The sequence below is a fragment of the Centrocercus urophasianus genome, unplaced genomic scaffold, assembly GCF_019232065.1.
Source record: "Centrocercus urophasianus isolate 14NV4802_14NV808 unplaced genomic scaffold, USGS_Curo_1.0 seq_19, whole genome shotgun sequence".
NCBI lineage: Eukaryota > Metazoa > Chordata > Aves > Galliformes > Phasianidae > Centrocercus > Centrocercus urophasianus.
The window spans coordinates 11,492,084-11,515,035 of record NW_024884744.1 but is presented as its reverse complement, the minus strand read 5'-3'; the positions used below and the strand labels follow the sequence as shown (position 1 = coordinate 11,515,035).

General features: G+C 38.8%; 1 protein-coding gene across 3 annotated transcripts; it reads left to right on the top strand.

Moving 5' to 3' along the window:
- The first annotated feature begins 1,797 nt into the window (after positions 1-1,797).
- AGTR1 (angiotensin II receptor type 1) lies at positions 1,798-22,710 on the top strand. Of its 3 annotated transcripts, XM_042820982.1 has the most exons (4): positions 1,798-1,882; positions 4,569-4,684; positions 6,532-6,636; positions 20,955-22,710. In XM_042820982.1, exon 4 carries the CDS (start codon positions 21,008-21,010, stop codon positions 22,085-22,087), a length of 1,080 nt encoding a protein of 359 aa, XP_042676916.1. In that variant the 5' UTR covers positions 1,798-1,882; positions 4,569-4,684; positions 6,532-6,636; positions 20,955-21,007; the 3' UTR covers positions 22,088-22,710. The 3 variants fall into 3 exon arrangements, with proteins under 3 accessions (XP_042676916.1, XP_042676918.1, XP_042676917.1); XM_042820984.1 differs by lacking the exon at positions 4,569-4,684 and having other exon boundaries at positions 1,815-1,882; XM_042820983.1 differs by lacking the exon at positions 1,798-1,882 and having other exon boundaries at positions 4,561-4,684.
- The last annotated feature ends 242 nt before the right edge of the window (positions 22,711-22,952 follow it).

Sequence of the window (22,952 nt, the reverse complement as noted above, 5' to 3'; positions counted from 1 at the left end):
CAGCAGGTCATCCCCAAACCTGTACTGATGGAAGGTAACAAAGGGTACGACTGGTCCAAGGCAGTCATTCACACATCCAGGGGCATTTTGTGACTCAGAGTCGACAGGGTTTGATACCAGCATTTGGATTTGGATTCCGTTCCTTCAGCTTAACTTTAGGAGAACTGAAAGATCACTTGAGGACAATCTCCTGTAAGCAACACGTTACGGAGATCTCCTCCCTACCAATTCCATCCAGTAGGGTGGACTGAGACAGAACTGTGCCTGTTACCCTAGCAATATCTACCAAATTCATCTATACTCAGTAGAATTGTGTAATCAGTCACATATGTACAAAGAAACATTTGGATCGAATAAATGTGTCCCATATGTCAGGAGACCCACACAACACAACCAATAACATATATGGGAATAAAGAGCAAACAGTGTTAGTTGGCTTCAGGGACTGCAAAGGCCTGAACAATACTTACTGGCAGTAGCTTCCAGTCCCCATAATAGTAAAGCTGTGAACACACACACACACAGTTCATCATTAGATAATATCTCAGCACGATCTCCTCAGAGAGGAAGCCAATTACAAACTCCCCAAGTGGCAGGAGGGCAGCAAGCAGCCAATACAGACTGCTTCGATCCTGACTGGTGCTGTGATGAAAAGGCAGATTTTTTTTCTTGACATGACACAAACAAGATGAGGGCAAAGGACTATGTCACTGGTGAATTTGTATCTCCATGATCCAGCAGAGACAGCCTGGAACAACTAAATTTATGCAATGCACTTTGCTTCTCTATCAGAACCTCTGTTTCTGCTAGCAGATTTTTAATACCAGATTATAACCAGACAGTTCCTTACTGATTATTCCTGTGCAGATGTTAAAGAGCAATTACTATACTAGCTAAAGTTGTTATTATTGCAAGATCCAAATGTTTTCTCACGATGTACTGCCTTCTAGCACTAAGATTGCTGTAGGTCCTAATTACTCTTGGCCATAGCCAAGTTACACTGCCAGCTCATCCTAGGTCACTGCGTCTTCCTTAAGTGGGCCATCAAAAACACACTCGCTGTAAAAAAGATTACAAAGCAATTTGCAATGTGCAGGTCCCATTGGAAGTATTAGCTCTCTCCATAACGACGGGCAGAGGACTTTAAAATAAAACAGAACTTGGGAAATGCTGTTCCTAGTGAGCATATCAGCCTCAGAAACACTGCCTGGGAGAGGGAGCTCCCTATCCTGTTCACCACATCCAGGTTTAGAAAAAGAGAAACAAACGATCACGCACACTCCCTTAGGAAATCCTTAGGATGTGCGCCCTGAGCGGGTCAACAGACTTGTCTCCTTCTTCCCTTTACTCCCACAGAATTAAGTTTGACATTTATTGTATTCGTATCGCAGCCTCACTAGTGATGATCGGATCGCTTCAGGTTCGCTCACACACAGCCCGTGGAATTCTTAGAGAAACTGGAAGCGTTTGCACGGCGCTCTCGAGCTCTCCTTCAGACAGCCGCGGTCAAACTCACGAGCACGCTTCCGTGGCACTGCTCACAGCCCAGAGCCCAGCCAAGCCGTGCCCCGGCATCCCGGGCGCTCCGCAGCGGGCAGGGCGGGAGGGCTGGGGGGAGTGGGAGGGAGATGGGTCAGAGGGAGGATGTCCCGGGAGATGGGTGGGAGAGACAGCGGGCGAGCTGGGCTGGGCTGTAACGCCCTCCGCTATAAACGAAGGGGCCGGGCAGCGGAGCGAGAGGAGCGGCGCGGCCGGGGAGGGAGAGCCCAGCGAGACCTGAGGAGAGCAGCCCGGCGCCGTGCCAGAGCCGACGGGGCTGAGCCGCCCGCTTGTCGGCGTGCCCGTGCGGGGCTACGGCGGTGCACGGCCTCCGCCGAGCCAGGTAAGAGGGACCCCGACCGCGGCTGTGCAGAGAGAGCTCGGCTGGGAGGGCGCTGCCGGGCCCCGGGGGGCAGGAAAGCGGCTGTGGCTGGTGAGGTAGGGTCCGGTCCGGCTGCGTTTGGGCATGGGTAGGATGGAGTTGGCAGAGGAAGCACCTTATCCTGGCAAAACGCAGGCATTTAAATCCCGCGCCCTACCTTACCCACCGAGAACCACTTGTTAAGCCGACATGTACTTGTTTTGGAGACGGACAGACGTCCCTCACGTTCACAGCCTGCCACGTGCATGAGCTCTCCTGTCTTTGTCATCTGCCTGAAGATAAAGCCGAGGCACCCTCTGCCAGATGGCACCAGCCAGGCACTTCCCAGCAGCCAGCCCTCCTACCCCTAGGCATAGGCAGATGAGAACTTAAAGCAATTTTTTAGTGTTGAAATCTATGATGTAAGCAAAGGCAGTGCCGAACATTTTCTAGACTTACGCAAATATGTTTCTTTTCAGAAAAGAAAAAGAAACAAATAAGCCAGACAGTACAACTTCTACCAATTAGCAACTAGTGCTGGTTTCATCAAAACTGAAGTAGCATGCAGTCTCTATAACCAGACTTAGACCTCACTCCTACTTCCGAGCACAGCTTTGATTCTTAAAACTGAATACAGAACGCCCTTCAACATCAACGGGTGAAATTCTATAACACTTACTGCCTCCTACTCTCCCTACGTTAAAACACCAGTCATTTATTGATATTGGAGCTCTTATTCTTCCAGTCAAATCCACCAATCAGATCACGGTATGGACAAGCACTAACTTTTAAGGATTTAATTTTGCTCATTTTTATATTTCTACAAACACACCGGAGTTAATGAGTTGTATGGCAATAAGTGACAGCAGGATTCTGCCCAGAGCTTGCTACAGTTCACTGTAAATTTCCATCCATTAGTGGCTGTACTTGTTTTGACTGTTGTGTTACACAGCACGGAGCAGTCTAGTAAACAGACTCAGGCAAATTAAAGCCCCAAAAAGGGATTATGTTTTTGTTTAGTTGGTGGCAAGGAGCAGGAGGAGAGGGGGCTGTCATACCTTTTCACCTTCGCCACTAACATGATTAGATTTTTGCCTGAGCAAGGACTAAGTATGGCCTGGAGCAGGTAATTACCATGGTGATCTAGAAGGGCTCTTTCCGCTCTATTTTAGTGTCTGACAAATGTTTCACACTCCTGACTGCGTCAGTCCCTTTTGCTTGTTGCCGTCATAATCTTTCATAGTATCTTTCAAAAATATGAAGTGTCTACAGATTAAGTTTTCATTCATTTATTAAGCATTTTAACTGTGTGCCTTTCCATCAAGAACATAGCATTTCTGTTGCTTTTCCCTATTACTTGAACTGCAGAGCAGAGAAATCTCAGTTATTTCTCTGATGCCCTCTCTGGTTTATGTTGCTAGACAGAGAAATAAAGAGGTTGAGTACAATAAGAGATGGAAGGCATGTTTATCATGAAATCATCAGTCTCACTCTCTCCTTACTTTTAGCAAGATAGTATTTGGAAAGAGTTAATTTTTGTACTGGAGGAAAGCAAAAGTAGAACTATTTCCTGCCTTATTGCTTGGAAAATGTACCTTGCTTGGGTTGGACGGCATATGTGTAATGCAATTAGAAGTTACTGGCTTAAAATACAATAATTGCCAGCCTGAAACTCAGTGTAGCAGAAGTGAGGATACTGCTGCCTTCCAGTTTAAAATGTCACAATTCCACAACCTGCTGAGAACAAGATGCACAATTTGCATGTGCTACCTGCTGAATATTATAATCTTTAGTTAGGATCAATATCTAAAAGTATCTGGAAACGCATCTTTTTGCTACTGGTTGTAGCACTGCAGAAGCTGAGACATGCTGAACAAAGATAGTGACTTATTTACACTTGCTAGAATAATTCTGCTGAAACATAGGGGCTGTGTTTACAATCATGCAGATAGGAGTTGGAGAGCCTCACATGAAAAATTTCAGATAATGAGTAGTCAGTGCATCTTTATTACTGCTATTTCTTATTCTCTTTTCTATAAAGGAATACATCTAGGGAGTCTACTTGCACTTCCTGTGGTTCTTCACTACAGGCTCTGCTTATTAATGTGTAGTTTAAAGCTGCCATGAAGTACAAACTCCTATTAGACTGTCCCAGTTAAACTTTTTATGCAGAGTTATAATCTTGGATGAAAATGTTTTAAACAGTCACAAATTACTTGTACTTAATCACTTTCTCATCTTATCCTTGGACCTTCCTGTTATCCAGAAGTTACTAATACGAGGAGTATTCACAAACTGTCTCAGGACCATTGCTGCCCATGTTTTAGGGCATCTAAGCATGCTGTGAGAACCACCCAGTTGTTTCTTAATGCCTGGCACATCTCTGTCCTACACTTCAACTGTCCTTTTCTCTCTTGGGGACTTCATAAGAGCATAAGTTTTGTCATGAGTTGGATAGTAGACATGGATATTTGTGCATTATTTTAATCAACTACTGTGACTCTCTCTACTTGGTTGATATTGTGCTTTTTTTTTTATTTATTTTATTCTTTAGAGGTGAAATAAACTAAAATTATATCTCAGTATATTACACATAAAGCTGAACTGGGGAAATGGGCTATTAAGGGTAGACCTACTTAGGCAGTCCACTCTCACCTGTCTGCAACAGGAATATTGGCAACTAAGCAACATATCTACTCTGGCAACCAAAATGCTAACCTGAAGAGGTCTGAACAACAGCAATAACCCCAACACCCAAAGCTGTAACGAAGAGAGCTTGGGCAGGTAAGTGAAACAGCACAGACAGAATGGAGACTGCTTATTTAGTGGGGAACTGGATCATACTTATTCCAACAAATGACAGAGCATAGAGGAAAAGAGGAAGTGAAATAAGCGCCAGCATTATGTCATCCTGATTCCAAAGCAAGCTAAAGATTAATTTCACATGAGACCCCTGGCAAATTCTTACATCTTCATTTTAAGCCATCATCTCTCTCCGGAGAGTATAATCTCAAAATTCTTTCAGACTTGCAAGCCTGATAAGGCTTACAGTTGTGAGAGCTGGAACATGGCATAACCTGGTCACTACAGGCTCATAACAGTCTTTTTGTGTTGTTTAGCTAATCCAGGCTTTCAGTACCCTCACTGCAATTTTAAGCCTCACCTGGCATCCTGCTGATGTCTGCACCTCATGTTCTCAGTTGTGCAACAATTCTATTAGAAATACACTGGCCCTTTGTACTTACATTGTGTTCTGCCATATGTTCCTTTCAAATTTTAATTAGCAATTTTGCTGCATTCTTGGGTAGTAGTTTGGATTTTCTGACAGTTTCTCCTTCAGGAATGTATACTATTTTTAAGAAATCAGCCTCTGCATTGCTAGGATCAAGTTTGAGAACCTAGGAAAGAGTGTAGAGCATCACAGAGACATGTTAAATATTTTGTAGAATTCTGAAGACAAATGGAAAATATGTATTGCTTATCAAAAGAAGGGAAAGTGAAGGGAAGACATTTTCTTCTTTCTTACTCTTGTATGGTTAGTATATGTCAGGCTAACAGGTATAAAAGGGTTGCACTTAGTGAGAATTGAACCTAGCTAGTTATGAAGACATGCAGACAGGTTATATTCTAAAGGTGTGATATTATTTCACAGGTGAATCAGAGAGCAGTTCTAGCATTAAAATTTTATACTAAGTTGAACATTTTGCATGTAGACACTAGCTCAAATACATTGGAGTTTTAAATAGACACAGAAGGATTTACACTTCAAGTATAAAGGTGCACGGCCCTCAAACAGGAGGTCCGAACACTGCATCCTGAAGGTCAAAAAGGTTCCAGTGAAGATGTTTTTCCACATACTTTTCCTATTGCACAGAAAATTACTAATCTTGTTGTTTTGTGCCACCTCCTTCTGGTCTTAAAACCCTGCAGTGAAAGCAAGCCAGTAAGCTTTTGCTAACCACAGTATTTAAATTCAATTTTTATCAACAAATGTGTCACTTATAATCACTTTCACCAATAAAGTCATTGTACTCAGAACACTTACACCATTTTATATGCCATCTTCTAAGACTTATCCTTTGCCCCCCTCCAAAAAAAAAAAAAAAATTGACAGATGTTATCTAGAAGAATGTGTTGTTTTTGGAACATTTGGGGGAATTTAACAAATCTGACAAATAAACACAAGAAGTTATGATATCTGCACTTTTTCTTACCTGCACTGTAACAAGCAAGTGAAAAGAGGTGATCTTAACTGTAAATCCTAACAGTTGTGATTGAGACAAAGTGCACATGAAATAAAATAGCTGGTCTAATGATTTACTGACTTATCCTCAGATAAATGATGGATTAGACTAAAATTACTTGGAGCTTTCAACTGAATTGCAACTAAGGGTAGGAAAATACCATGCTTAGAATGACATGTTGTTAACTATTCTCTGTTGCACCATCATCTGACAGAACTACAGATTTGGGGCTGTTAGGCATCTTTTTCAATTTTCATTCTATTTGGTTTTTGCTTGATAGCAAAACTGTCCAGGTCTCCACTATATAACAACACTAGCTAGAATGCATGGTTACTATTTGTGGTGTTTATGTGCTTTTATTGTAGCTGAGTAGCATTTCTCTTATAGGCACAGAAAATGGGTAATAACTGAAGACTACCTCTCAGCAGGAAAGTGAGATCAGATTGGCAACGAATGGCATGATTGAAGGCAAAAAGCCAGCTTCCGCACAAGGTAACATTGGCAGTATCTAAAGAAACTGGTACTGAATTTGGGCAGGGGCAATGTTTAGACAGTATTTCACTGTCTGAGGTAAAGGCTAATATTAGAGTTAAGGCCAGAACAAAGAGTGATTTAACCAAATGCTTGTTTTCAGCTAAATCATCTGTTCCTGTATTTCTGGGTCATACCAATTTGACAAATTCTGATCAATAGCTGGCTAGTGGAGTCTAATAGTCAGTAGATGAAAAACAGGAACAAAAATACAAAATAAAACAGCATTCCTGAGTCCTTTCCATTTTCTGAAAATTGAGAGGGTTACACCAAATGAGAGCACTGTGCCTCAGCGTTTTTAGCTCAGAGGGACTCATGCAAATAGTAAAACATTCCAGAAAACCACTGAACAGCTGTACTTTTATGCTGGGGGGCTTACGCAAGGGAGAAAAATGCACTAGCTGACTTCCCTAAAAATGTTCTGTTGGCAGTTATCCTCAGTTTAACCCTCCTTTAGCATCATTACAGCCTGGGCAGACCCTTTGCTCAAAGCAGCCAGCACATGACATACAAAGATGCAGACTGAAGTTGTTTATTTAGAAACCATGCCCCTTTCAATCTAAATTTATAAGACGTGCGTCTCCTTATTTTTCTTCACAAAAATTGGTTTTTTGGCTTTTCTCTCTTCTCCCCTAATTTGTGTAACCTCAAACTAAGTGTTTATACAGTTTTCCTTTCCTCCCTATGAACCCAAGAGTGAGTCAACTACTACCCTTGGTAGCTGCCCAGAAGTTTCTTCCTCCTCAGGTACTGCAGTTCATGTGGGTCAGGAAAACACTTGTTTTCTAAGTGGAACTGTAACTCTTCTGCTAGGTTTGTCTCTGTTTTACTATTGGCTTTGTTAACTGACCAACAGTTACGTTAGGAGAGTTACAGTTTGTCCTTAAATCAAGCTTTTATTTGGGTAAGAAAAAAAAATACATACATATACATATACATATATATATATATATGTATATATATATATATATATATATATGTTTATGCATGTGCTTTCCAAAAAAACTCTTCTAAAAAGGGCTTAAAAATATTTTGAATGCAAGTACGTTGTTATCATGCTGTTTCGTTTCACCAAGAGTTCTTATGCATACCATCAGGAAAAAAGTCACATCAGTGCAGGGCAGCCATATATTCCTCACCTCAATTAATAGTTGTCCTAGCAGTGCAGTAGAGCTACTGTGGCATATTTTGGAGTGCACAGTGCTATCCTTCTCAGTTATGTTTGCTTGAAAATCAAGAGTGCATTTTACTCAGAGTGCAATGATTCACAGCATGTGAGCTTACCCTTGTGGTGTTTTTTGTGTGTTTGTTTTTAGTGGATTTGGTTGATGTTTATTTTTATCAGGTTTGGGTTATCTGGGGAGGGAGAAGCAGGGTAGGGCAGGTGCATTTCACCTTTTTGGGCTGTGCCATCCTTCTTGGTTTTGTTATCTTTCTTGGTGGTACTCAGTACCTATAAGGGAAAATTCTCAGAGCCAGAATGGTAAAGAGATTTCAATAATTGAATAAATTTTACGTTGGGAAAAAAAAAAGCAAACAGGAAACAAGCTATACACATTTGGCAGAACATCTATTTTGCTATCATTCTATTAAGCATGCAGCTTTCCAGACAAAGCACTAGGGATCACAGTATCTGTTTTTTTCATGGACAGTAACACCTTCCACACTGTTTTGAATTAAGGTATCTGACTCTGAGCTTTCATTCTCTTTGATTAACCCCTTAGCACCTTAGTAATCCAACTGACTTGTATCAAAAAAATCACAGATGCATTGCTTATCTTCGTGTTTGGCTGCTCATCAGATTTTCTCCTAGTCCCCTAAGAGGAGTTTTGTTTAAGTGAAAGCAGGACTGGGCCTCTATGTTCTCCATGTTACACTTACTAACAGCTACAATGCCACTAATTTCTCTTGGGCTTAACTGCATTACCATTTTAAAAGATTTTGGGGGGGAAGGAAGGAGGGAAGAGGTCTGAATAACTCTTGTACTTCAGCAGTTACCCATACTATTTTCTTTCCTTTCTGCCTTTGGTTTCCTTTTTTCTGACCCTAATGAGGTATTCATTATGAAGCCTCCATGCTGATCCTGTGCTTTTAATCTTTTAACTTTTCCCTCCAGGCTGTTACTAACATTTTCATTTAAGGAAAAAAAGTCTTTTCTGAGGCAGATTGCCATAGTGCAGTATTTTCCCACCATAAGAATATCTAAATTAATTATATAACAAAAATAATCAAGTGTCTCAATCAGACCCAGTGAACCAAGTCCTGATATGCAGGGCTGAATTATGACACATGGAAAACAAAGCGTCTTTTGAACATGGGCGTTGAAATCTAACATTCATTTCCTTACACAGAAATTCACAATACACTTGCTTTTGCTTTAGAACTTCTCCAGTAGGACAAACAATATTTTTCACAATGAAGTCAAAAGAAAAAATGCTCAGCATAAGATTTGTTTTTCCCCAGAGCCAAAACGCCTTGACTAGCAGGAAGTTTGATAGGAGTCACCAGCCAGGTTACTAGAAATGCAACGCTGTACTGGCTAACGTGGAAGTTTTAACTAACATGACAAGGTGCTTTAGTGACTTTGATATGTCTTTGTCCATGTATGAATGCCGCATCTGCACGAGTGCTTGTTTTTCAGTTGATGTTTTCGCTACTAAAATTTATCAGTCACTTTAACCACTGGTGATAGGTGAGAAGCAGGAGTGCAGTTCATTAGAGTTTTTTACATGAATGAAAGCCTTATAAATAACTGTGTGCAAATTTTTTTTTGTCTCTACCACTTTGACAGATTAGCTGTTGCTGCAGATGAAAATGCCTGTATTGCCCTGCACAATGTATTTCTCAAACTTGAGAAGCCTCCTCTAGCTTATTTATCATTTTACATTTTTATGTATATTTCTATATATCTTCTATATTTTTAGGTAAAAAAAAAAAAGTAGAACTATAAAGTATAATCTGCAGATAGGACTGTGTGTTCTTAGACATAAATAGCTTTAGATCCCCCCAAGGCTCCACCCGTATTTAGCTTAATGGCAGGAAGAAGTCTCTTTGAGGATTAATGTATATAAGTAAGGCGTCACACACAGCATAGTATTTCCATACTGGTCAAATATTTCTGATGTGCTCTACAACTTAGAGGAAATTTATGCACATAAAGCCTTGTAGCACCTTTCTTACTGTTTTACAAGGAAGTACAGAAATGCAGTTCCATCACTTCTGTCACAGGATCTTTGACGTTTTTAGACTCCACATTACTTTTGTTTTCAAGAACTTTTAAAGATTTGCAGTGGGAACATTGTGCCATCACCAGAATAGCTTGACTGCTAACTACTACAATGCAAGTTTCTGTAATAGAACTAGACAATGAGAAGGTGACTGAAGTACAGACATATCAACTGGTTAAATTGAAAAACGAGATCATGCAAATGAGAAAACAGGAAACTCACCTTTTCTCAAGTATTTGATGTGAGCTCAGTTTGCTAATTATATGCGCATCATTTCGTCAACATTGCCTTTCATTCCTCAGTTCCATGAAGGTAGCCATCCGAGTACTGTTTCTTCCTGACAGGTCCAGTTCTTGTCATAGCAATGCTTGGAACAGCTGGTACCTCTGAGTTGTACCTTCAGCTGCAGGTGCTGTCTTTGTATATTCAAACATTGTTAAAAAGAGCAGATGTTCAGGCTAAACCGGTAGATATTTCTGTGCTGCTCATACATTGTCTCATCCTTGAGCAACAGCAGAGGAGAAAGGCTCTTGTTTTGCCTTCAGAGCAAGCTGTGGAAGTGGCCTTCCCAAAATAAGACTACCTTCCAGGTGATAGCTGTGTTCCACTGAACTTGTGAAACCAATGAGTAGTACAGATACCTTGATAGCAGAACTAAGGACTCACTAAGACATTCGCTTCAGCAAGAGTGAATAATCAGAGACTGAAGATATTCACAACAACATGGAAAACTGTAACTCCTTATTAAGCTCTGAGCACTCTGCAGATTTTCTCCCCTGACTTGGGAAGTAAAAATGGCAGTTAGTTTATGAAGCTTATGAAGCTTATGAACTTAGCTTATGAAGATACCCACAAGATCCAGTGAAGAGCACCACATAGCTTTAAAGGCATAAACTGATTAATAGGTATATGATGTACCCAGTAAGTCAAACCATGATTCTTACACGTGACCTGAATTCATATGTGATATGTCCTCTTCTGATAGGAGACCGGATAAGCGCTTTCAGCGGTGCTTTTTTACTTCAGTAAGTCCTCCCCCACCTTGTCTCTCCAAAGCCTTTTTAATGTAAGGCTGGAACATAGAATTGAGTCAAGCCAAGAATTAATAACAGCTCCCTTATGCCTCAGGTTGGCGGAGTTCACTGTAGAAGTTTATAGTTCATTCTCCATGGAAATAATGATGCTAATAGATGTGTGGTTAGGTGTCCAGAAGCTACATTTGTGTAGAATGTGCACTGCTGTGCAATTAAAAAAATACTTTAAAACTTCTTATTCCATGGAACTAAGCTATCAAAATAGAAACTTAAAATTCATCAAGTTATTTCACTTGCTCTTAGCAAACCTGAATTTGATTTCTGTCTTTTATTAAAAATAATCACATGGGGCACACTATATTTTATATAGGCAATTCTGGCTGCAATAAAGGAAATGTGTTAATCCACTCATTTACTATCATTTGGAGAAAGTAACTGTGCATCACGTAACCTTTCACAGCTCAAACTAATCTCACTTTTATTCGTTCTGGGACTTGATGGCTTCATTCTTGTTAACTGTGGACTCTTTTGGGTACTTCCAAATACCCTAAGGGTACCTACATAACGAGACATCACATCTGAAATTATGAATGTACACTGAACTGTATGTTTAGAATAAAACAGCATCTTATGTTGCCCTTCAAAAATTTTTACAGGTTAATGTTGAAAATGTTAGAAGTTCTAGAACTGCCATGATTTGAAAGACTTTTCTCTTTCTGCCATTATGCCTTAAATGGGGCTGTTAAAAAAAAAAAAGAGAGGTGCTGATAAGTCCCTGTTAAGTAATCTTCAGGTTTGCATACTGATTATAAATATTTTTTCTCTCGTTTATCACCAATCTTCCTTTCTGGTAAAACTAATTGATAGAACAGAGATTCAATAATAACAATAATTAATAATCCATGCTGATGGGTAATGATAGTTAATGGCCTCATTTAGAAATATTGATATATCCAATTGTCTTCTGTGTCTTTTAGAAAAAAATGGCCATTTTTTACCCTGTGGTATAAACAAAAAGAGGGACCATCTTCTGCTTCAACTCATTTTTAAAAAGGAATTTGGGTATAGGTTAATAACCTAAATGAGAGAAAGAAGATCTTCATTTCTGACAAGCCTGAGCAAGTGTCCCAGCACTGGGACATGGGGATATCACTTAGAGATTCCATTTTCAGATATCATCTTCTCTGAAGCTTTGCCTTTTGATGTTTAGTTTAAGAACACTGAACTAGAAGTCTTAAGCTAGGAATTAATTTTACATTCTCATTTTATTTATTTTTTTTTTTTTCAATTTTAAAGTTAGTGCTATATGGATAACTTTACATTCCTATCACTTAAGCATTGTATGTATTGTATTTCCTTAAGTCATACTAAACACCAGAGAGTGTGCAGTACTTTGTTACAGTCTTGGTCAAAGAACGAGAACAGATTGCTCTCAAGGATAAACAAGGAAGAGACCAGAAAGTTACATGGAAAGCTGTAAGCTACCCAGAAGACTGGGTACACCGTCAAGCCAGAGCAAGTGATGTATAAAACCTCCACCTCACCAAAATTTCCCAAGAGATTAGATAAACAAACACAGTGCATGGTGAGAATGGTGAGTCCTGCAGTGTTTTGGAGTGCACATTTACATTTATCGAACCTCAGAATGGTTTTTCTCAGCTGTTTAATGGAGGAAACTAAATTTTGTGCTTACATATGAAAAACTCCCAGAGAACAATGTTTAGTGTTAAGCCCTAGCCTAGAAGACCAGAAAAATGAAATCTATGAACTAAAATGCTTACTAAAAGTCAGTTACTATACTTTTGGCTATCCATAATGAATGATCTGATGATCTGTGGATTAGTCAACAAACTTTAGTAAAAAAAAAAATAAATAATAATAATAATAACCTTATAATCACCATGCTAGTGTTCTAGTGAGGTTGAGAAATTCTAGTGAAGTTAAGCAATCCTTCCTTGAAGGAATACAACTTTGTAGAAGTATGGATATCAGGATTTCCCAACTCTTGGTAGGAGAAAAAAAAAAAACAAAAAAAAACAGATGAGGAGGGAATTGGTAGTTAACTGTGGCCAAAGAACTAAATTGCATAAATATTTCCGGTGTTCCTGGACCCTGCAAGTACTACACGAGTACATGAAAAAGTTGTCCAAGCTTTCACTTCCCCTGCAGCTAACTGTAACATCTGCAATGTTAATGCAGTGTAAGCTGTTGGAAAGGGCATCCAGAAGGTTTGTCACATATTACATAGAAGTATTACTAAATGCTTAATAGTACCACAAAGCTTTAATAGAGGTGTTGCTTCTCTGAAGCCAATATTTGTCTGCTTTAAAAGTCCTTCAATTGTAGGGACTCAGACTGGGTCATAGTGTCCTAGAACTAGAACAAGTCTCTTGCACTCCATGCAGAACATGGCACTTTTCTCAACTGCCTCCAAAACTTTGGGGATTAACAGAAGACTCTTAGGGCTGTCTAAGAACAAGCTGCAGTGACAAGACTGGCCCTCTGGGTTGTTCCATCTCCCTTTCAAACAAAAGTGGTCAGAAGCTGCTCTGGTAATACAGCACACCAGTGTGTAGCGATCACAGCCTCAATTGATTGAGGCCTTGAAACATTTTATGGGTTCTAGACACTGTAGAACAGACGATTTGGGTCGGTGCGGTTGGAAAAGATACTTAAATTTTCAAACGATGAAATTGTTTACAATTCAAAAAATACATTCTACACAGTTTAAAAATCACTATTTGATAATAAAAGCTGTGTGGGATCACATTGCCATTTCATCACAAAATTAGTTCTGAAGTTGCTTTTTCAGCAATAAAAACTTCCTTGAAATACACATTTGAGTCAAAATAACTTAGAATCACTTTCATTAATATTCTGTCTGATATTTGGAAGAATTATGGTTTGACTAATAACAGGCATAGTTTAGAAAGATATGTAGTTTACTGTGTAGGTGCCACTTTTTCTTCCTACATTATTTAGGTAAATTATACTTCTACTCTCTCTATTAATTTTTTATTTTTTATTTTTATTTTTTTTTATTGAGCCAATGCAAAGCTTTATAATTTAACTACATATGTCTAAAAGTGCCAGGGCCTTGGCTCCATGACTTCCTGGTGCAAGAACTGGACTGAAGGTCTGCAAAACCATGAACATACTAGAATAAAGGAAATTAGATATAAACTAGTATGTAATAAAAGAAAATGTGAGTGGCTCACACTGGTACGTAATACTTTACATAAATACAGATGTTTTTGATAGAATTTTGTTTTGTATTTCCATCTTGAATAATCTTGAAGGTGGTATTTTGAAAACTGAAGACACTTGAATATGAAATAGTTATTTTTAAATAGGAAATACGGACCTCTAGTGGTCAAAAGTTGTATTATACTAGTTAAATTCCAAAACAATTCAAGTATCACTGTGCTAAACTGTCTTGTTTTCCTGCACGTTTTCCTCCTCCCGTACCCAAAACAAAGCATTCAGAGTAGCCTCCTCCTGCCTGATCTCAATATTCACTCACTCCTCAAGCATTGATGTTTCCAGATGAAAACATCTTTTTATCTGCCCTTTTCGCACATAAAATTTGTCTAAAATTGAGTAAAGTTGAGAGACATTTAGGAAGTGAGGGAAGATTAATGAGAGTAGCCTCTGAAAACACACAGCAGAGATGCTCATTCTTTTCAGCATAAATTATGAAAGCCATCATACAGAAGGACAGACTCTTGAAATGTGCAAGAAATAAATACAGAAAAGTTCTTACAGAGAAGGTCAGAGTAGATAAACAATTTCTGTTTACAAGGTAGCAATAACTAGTCTTCTGCTAGCTAAAAACCAAGTGATAAACAATTTAGAGTTCTGAGGAAGCAAATCCTATGAAGATATTGGCACTTTATGCATCACGTACATAAAGCTAGCACAAAGTTATTATTTTTCTGTCAGCTCCAGCAAGGAGAAAGAATCTACATATAAGAAGATAAATATTTTATTCTTAAGTATAGTTTATATATGTGTATACACATATACAGTTCTGCAATGCAAGACTGCCAAGAGAACACCAGTACACATCTCCTCTATGTGATTCAAAGCAGCAGTTGTAAAAGTAATAAAGCACAAATAAAAGTTTAATTGCTGCACGTTAAGATAGTGTAAGCAAAACACAAGTTAATTAAAATTTATTTCAGATCAGTGTCCCACTGCTGCAAAATGCATGAATATGGATGACACTCCACCTACCTTATGGAATAAGTAAGAGTAATAATTGAGTATAGAAATATATTAGCATAGGTCATACAAATACACATTTATACGGGTTTTTTTTTCTTCAAAAGTATCAGAGCATACTTCTGAAGTAAAAAGTTAAGTACCTCACTACGACTCAGGCACATAGTAAAAGCAAGCACCACAAAACTGACAGCAGTTTCAGTGCAGCAGCAGTTGCTTTATGCAAGACTGAATAGGAGGACATCTGTGCAGTGGCCAAGTTACAGGATTCCGTAAATTCTACTTGTTCTCATATCAAATCACTTTTTGTTCCAAAACTGCCAAAGCAGCACCCAACTTGACAGTTACAAATAAGGATCTTTTGAAGCTTACTTCTGTTCTTGCTGCTCCTGAGCCAATGCACAGACAAGGTTCCAGTTCCACACTGCCTGCTGCCGTTACATTTCAGCAGTATGTTTGCTTATTGTCACTCAGCACGAAGTCAGAAACTGACCTCTGTGGAAGATAGCAGTAGTGATGACAGGAGGCCCGGACACACTGCAAGGCCACGATAGTGTCCTTACTGCTTGAGTGTCTGCATTGCTCTCACCCTTCTCAATTCACATATCAACTGTAGACTAAAAATACTTTGTTAAGCTATGAATGAGGAAAACTGGCTGTTAGAAGAAGCAACAAAAGAGCCAGGAGAAAGGTTTGCAGAATGTCCAGTCTCTTCCTGCTGGGGACATTATTCACAGGGCTCCCAAGCAATTGTCCTTCCCCCAGCTCTGGAGAATGGATTTCTGATTATTACATGAGCATAGGTTTTCTGCAAGACTGTTTGCTCAGACAGGAACTGCACTCAATTTGTTTCTTATGTTCATTTATCTTCTAAATCGATATTTGTTAAACAGTAATTCTTTTCTCTGGATGGATTCCTACTGCATTTGGTGCAAAGTATTTGTGGAATATAAGCTTGGTTCTGCTCAGGAGCTCCAGGAAGGCAAGGAAGGGGCTGAAGTAGGACATGAAGTGAAAAAAAAAATACATTTATATTTAAAAAATACTGTGAACAAGGGGATTGCAAAGCTGGGTAGGAAAAAAAAGCAGTGAGATAAAGCATTTGGGAAGTATCATTAGTTTCTCAGCAATTAGAAAAAGAATACAAGAAATTAGGAAAGGAGTGGGAGCTAAAATCTCCAGATAGAGGGAAAAAGCTTGGACCACAAGAAAGTAAACATAGTTCAATACTGAACATACTGTTCCAAACATATTGCAGCCTCTTCTCCCTGTGTAATAATTTTGTATAAAATTAGAATGCATCATCCTCCAACATGGTAATGTCATCTCATTTATGAGAAAAGTAAATAACCTACCATCAGAAGAAAAAAAAAGCACCACCACATTTCCTAACGGTGGCAGGGTTGTTCAGTCAGTTTGCTTAGTTTGTATCAAAGCAAATATTAAAAACACATTTTTTTGTTTGAAAACTGACTTGCGACATCTGCTTACCTATTTATAGCTGGTGAAGTTCTCACAGAAAGCCACTGTCAGTGTGATCTTATCTTTCAGCAGGCAGAGTGCTGTTTACCTTGTACGGGCCTAGCATTCCTTGTTTCGACAGGCAGTTTAATTAGGATGCATGTTCACCCAACAGAAGCAATGAATGAAGTGGTAAATAATAGTCGGTAGAGCAGTCTCAAGCATTTCATTATCAGTGACTCATTATAATCATTGTAATTAAAAAAGATAAAAGGTCAAACAGGACAGTAACATACAACAGGGGTTTGCTGCTCACCAGATAATTTGCTTTAAGATTGATGCTGCCACGCCATTCACAATCACTTCAATTCAGTCTTTGTAGAAAAAGCTCCTTGTGTATCAGCCTTCAAATGATCCAATTATCATTATGTTAACTCAGGTCATTTAAGATGCTTTAAATGGAATTATCTGTGTGCACAATTTCAGTACTTGCTTTTAAGTGGACAGTGGTTTATTCTGTTGTGGTGAATTCTAAGAGAAGAAAGTTGCACTAACCACTATTTCTGTAGTCTGTAATACATCCTATGTGGAAGCACCTGCTTTTATAAAGTGTTTATAACCATTTATCTAGTCTTGGAGAAATGTCTTGCTCAATCTTAACTGGGCCTTGCATACTTTACTGCAGGCCTGATTTGCAATGCTGACTTCAGTTTCATAGTGCTGACTTTTGACCACTATCTCAGTGGATAAATAAGCACAGGATATAAGATAAAAAGTGATTTGGGTTAGAAGGGACCTTCAAATCATGTAGTTCCAACCCCCCTGCTACAGGAAAGACTCCTTTCTCTAGACCAGGTTGCTCAAAGCCCCATTTGCTGCCTGTGGTAGTGAACAGAGCACACAGCACCAGCATGTAGGTGGGGCAAGGTACATATTGCCAGACTTCAGTGTTGCAGAATCTATTATTTACTGTCAAGCACTTTCACAACCAAGGGCTGAATAAGAGGATTTATCTTGAGGTCTTTTTGTGTTGGTGCTCCCTGTCCTATGAATAGGATGACCTCCCACTGAGCCAGACACCAGGTACTGTAGGTATGGCACAGTGAGAGCAAGATAAGCACAAATTGCCATATGTGATCAAAATGGAGTACATATGTGTAACATCAGATGTATTTGCTTAACTTTGTAACATCTTAAACATGGTAGAAAAAGATGGTGTCATTTTGAAGCATCAAGACTAATTCACAGAATAAATCAGAGAGCCTGGTAGATATTTACATATCTTGACAAAAGGTTTGTCATTGGCTGGAATTAACTAGATATTCCAATATCCAGAAATATCAAGATCCTAAGTCTTGAGATTGCCCCATTTGATTTACTGAACCAGCTTACTGATGCAGACCTTAAAATAGAGCACTAAGAGGGAAAAAAAGAATATTAAAACATAATTAAGTGAGGGCCGAAGAGAGACATGCTCAAAAGGTACTGACTGCAACCCATATTCTGTGTTCAGTGCATGGCTTTTCCCCAGACCTCCTGTATGGGCTTTGCAGAGGTGTACCTGTGTGTCACTTTCCTGTTAAAAACAAAGATGAAAAAGTCAACTATTTAGGAATAAGATTTGTCTCCTAGCTGGAGCGCATCAGTCATTAACACAGTAGCATTCTGCCTTTACCAGAAACGTGGAGTGGCTTGGGTTGAAAGAACCTTAAAGATCATCCAGTTCCAACCCTCCTGCCGTGGGCTGGGTTACCACCCATTAAATCAGGCATTACATCAGGTTGCCCAGGGCCCCACACAACCCACCCTTGAACGTCAGTGCTAGCAATGAAAATAATGAGCAACTGCCTCCTTAACAACACAGCCCACGCTACTGAAAGAACAAGTATCTTTCTGAATATATGCTGTTTATACAAAAGTGAGACATTACAGGGTTTTTTGTTTGTTTTAAAGCCAGTATATTTCACTTAATCTTGTTTTCAAGCAGCACAGACTGGGTTGGGCTGACAGCTGTCAGGATCCTGCACACAGCAATAAAAATTACTCTGCGATAATAACTATTGATTTTTATTTTTATTTTTCTAAGTTTCCTTTCTTTCTTTTTGTTTTAAGTGAAGACTGGCTGTTTATTCACTCTGGAAGTTTAGTATCAGACTCACAGCTAAAGCCATAAATCATTAATAAGGAAATTAGTCCTGCAAAACACACAAGCCCTGGCAAACCAAACGAGTGCCATATTTGTACAGTTTCCATAGAATTGATGTGGTCTAGAAGTATTTTTCTTACTTCAACACTTTTTACTTAACATAAGTTAGTAATGTGAATTGTGACTTCTCTAACATCCTTAGACTCTATTTCTGAGGTTACTAATTAACAACAAAGAAGCACAAGCTTGGATTTTCAGAGATTTTTTTTCTTTTTTTTCAGTCATTCATAGTTCAGCATCATACTTCTAAGCCAGACAGAATCTAGGTAGCTTCTAAATATTTAAGGTCCAGCAGAAGACTATTCACATCAGAGATCAAAATAACTCTTATCTGAATCCTTTTCTTTCTTTGTACTTTTTTTTTTTTTAAACATACACAGTAAAATGATAGTCAGAGTGCTTAAGCACAGTTTCTGAGATATGCAGATAGCTTTGCTTGAGAGATACAGTGCTTGATTATAGGAAAAAGTAATCTAAGTAAAGACTGAATGTACAGCTATCTGCCATTTTGGGTCATTATTTTTATAACATTTGCTCATTAACATATTGTTGTATTTTAATCTGGAACCTTGTTCAAAAAATTGAAAGAAATCTGTTGGATTCTTTTAGTGTAAATGAAAATTAGCAATGTACAACCAACTCCTAGCACTGTTGTTTCTGCTATATTCTGCAAGGTCTACTTTAAAATAGAAATCAGTTGAGAAAACACCAAAAGACAGCTCTGTGGCTCTCTCTCCCTTCTTTCCCTCCCCTCCATTTGTTTATTTCAAAGGCACTGAATGCTTCTGTGTTGGCTCTCCTTGACTTTTAGGACTAGAGGGAATAGCTTTAAGATGCACCAGGGAGGGTTTGGGTTCGATATCAAGAGAAATTTCTTCACTCTTGAGAAAGAGTGGTGATGCATTGGCACAGGCTGCCCAGACAGACAGTAGAGTCACCATCCCTGGAGGTGTTCAAGAACCGTGGAGATGTGGCACTGAGGACATTGTTAGGGGGCAGTATTGGTGGTAGGTGGATGTTTGGACTAGATGATTTTAGAAGCCCTTTCCAACCTTAATGACTCTATGACTGTCTTAGCAGATATAAATTGATCAGTTTAAGATGTTGGCTCTCTGCTTTCTCAGTATTTTCAAGAAGCTGTAATGATCAAGATTATCAAGACACGTCTGTTATAGAAAAAGAATTTTCCCTTCCGTTTTTGTGGGCTGAGAATCAGTGTTCTGGGGTTGATTTGGGCATTTTAACATTGTTATTACTTTTTGCTAAACTGTTGCATACTGCATGGCTCACTTCCAGGTCCCTATAGAGTCAGATTAAATCTCCTGCTATAGGTATAGCAGCAAGGCTGCAACATATAATCTACTCTTGCTCCAAATCAGCAAAGAGCAAAGTAAAAGAAACTGCTGGTTTCATCCGCCTGCCTTCCAAACAAAAAATGATTCAAGAGAAACACACATTGTGTATTTCCCACTCAAGTCAATGTGAGTTCCAGACAAACAAGTGCTTTGTATTTGAGGCAACCGCTATCTATGGTGTCAGGGTAAGTTTTGCAGAGAATGAACTGCATGTTCACAACTTGCAGATTGCAGACCTGATTACTACTTCTATTCAAAGCCAGAAAAGAACCCTACGCTCATGTTTTTTGGAAGGAAATTCTGATTTCACTGACAATGAGGGCAGGATATGGCCCAGAAATTATAAAATTGAGGAAAAGCATGAAACACCAGTAGCATTAGCTGTATGAGACAAGCGCATGGAAAGCAAAGCAAAGGAACACCAGTAAAGAGATAATACCATATATTTATGAATAAAAATTAAAAGGGGAAAAATCTGTTTCCATTGCTTTCCATTTAAGTTTTTCAGGAAAAGTAGCGAATAATAATGGGGTACCTACAACCTAGTTTTCAACTGAAAGTCATAGGCAGAAGTCAGTTAATGAAAAGCAGATTAATTACTGACTATTCCATGTCTTATGAGTAAGAAATGGAATTTGCTACAATGATTCGTATTCCCAGTTAAACAGAAAATCTTGAGATTTAATTGAAACTTAAAAAAACAAAAAACAAACCCTAAATCCCTCATGAACTATTTTTATTTCCTCTTTTTGCCTCCTCCCCCCCCCCACAGGTTTGATCTTCACACTGTTTCCCTGAAACAAGGCCACAGCAGAAGAGATCAAGATGGTCCCAAACTATTCTACTGAAGAAACTGTTAAGAGAATTCACGTCGACTGTCCTGTTTCAGGAAGGCACAGTTACATCTACATTATGGTTCCAACTGTTTACAGTATCATCTTCATCATAGGCATATTTGGGAACAGCCTGGTCGTTATTGTCATTTACTGCTACATGAAATTAAAAACAGTGGCCAGCATCTTTCTGCTAAACCTGGCGCTGGCTGACTTGTGTTTTTTAATAACTCTGCCACTCTGGGCAGCCTACACGGCCATGGAATACCAGTGGCCTTTTGGCAACTGTTTATGCAAGCTAGCATCAGCAGGAATCAGTTTCAATTTGTATGCCAGCGTGTTCCTACTCACATGCCTTAGTATCGACCGCTATCTGGCCATAGTACATCCAGTGAAGTCACGAATCCGGCGTACCATGTTTGTTGCCAGAGTAACCTGCATTGTCATCTGGCTCCTTGCTGGTGTGGCCAGTTTGCCCGTCATCATTCATCGTAATATCTTTTTTGCGGAGAACTTGAACATGACAGTCTGTGGCTTTCGATATGACAACAATAACACAACACTGAGGGTTGGGTTAGGCTTATCCAAGAATTTACTGGGATTTTTGATCCCTTTTCTTATCATACTAACAAGCTACACCCTGATTTGGAAGACCCTGAAGAAGGCATATCAAATTCAAAGAAATAAGACCAGAAATGATGACATTTTTAAGATGATTGTGGCAATAGTGTTTTTCTTCTTCTTTTCCTGGATTCCTCATCAAGTGTTCACTTTTCTGGATGTATTAATTCAATTACATGTAATAACAGACTGCAAAATCACTGATATTGTGGATACAGCTATGCCCTTTACTATTTGCATCGCTTACTTTAATAATTGTTTGAATCCTTTTTTTTATGTTTTCTTTGGAAAAAACTTTAAAAAATACTTCCTTCAGCTAATAAAATACATTCCACCAAATGTCAGCACACATCCAAGTCTCACTACAAAAATGAGCTCCCTCTCGTATCGACCACCAGAAAATATACGCTTGCCCACTAAAAAGACTGCTGGGTCTTTTGACACTGAGTGATGCACTTCGCTATATTCTTTTTTCCTGAACAAGGTTGTGAACGAAGCAGCATGAATGACAAAATCCATCTGCAGTCCCAGACATCACAGCTTACTGCTTATTACAGAAACATTAAACCACTTCAGCAAAATCACACTGCAAAGATTTAGCAGTGGCCTTCTGTTTTACCTTGTGTGGAGGACTGCCTGATTTTCATTTTGTTTTACTTCGTTGAAAGCAGCATAAATGATAGGACAGGTACATCAGAGTTTGTCAGCATTCTGCCATTTACTCAAAACTACAGATCATCTCTGAACTCAAAGGAAAAGCTTTTGTAAGTGACGTGAATTATGAAGAACCTGTTTTGCGCATGTGAGCCAAGTTTTGCCAAGTTTTGTTTCAGGCCCTGATGGAACTACACTGCTTGGTTTTGGGTTTGTGGGGTTTTTTTTGTTGTAGGTTGTTTGTTGTTGTTCTTTTTAATGAGTCATTTGTCACTGTATTTATAACTTGTTTCTCTAACATATACTTTATCTACAGGCCCAACTTAAACTGAAATTTAAGGACCATGAAACTAGTCTCATTCTGATTTGTGCTACTATTTTCCATTTTTAAATAGCAAAATTTCGTAATATATGCAATAAAATGCAGGTTTATTTATTAAATATAGAATAAATATATTTTTAGATTTATATTCCTAATTAGAGATTTCAAACATTTCTTCAAACATTTTTATCCCAGTGGGTATTTTTATACTAGTAATATATACACATATATATATATAGACAGACACACAAATAGGGTTTCCTCACATTTCTCAATTGTGTGCTGTGCTGACTGAAGAACACAGCTTATGGAGTGGGCTAATCCCATGCTTCATGAAACT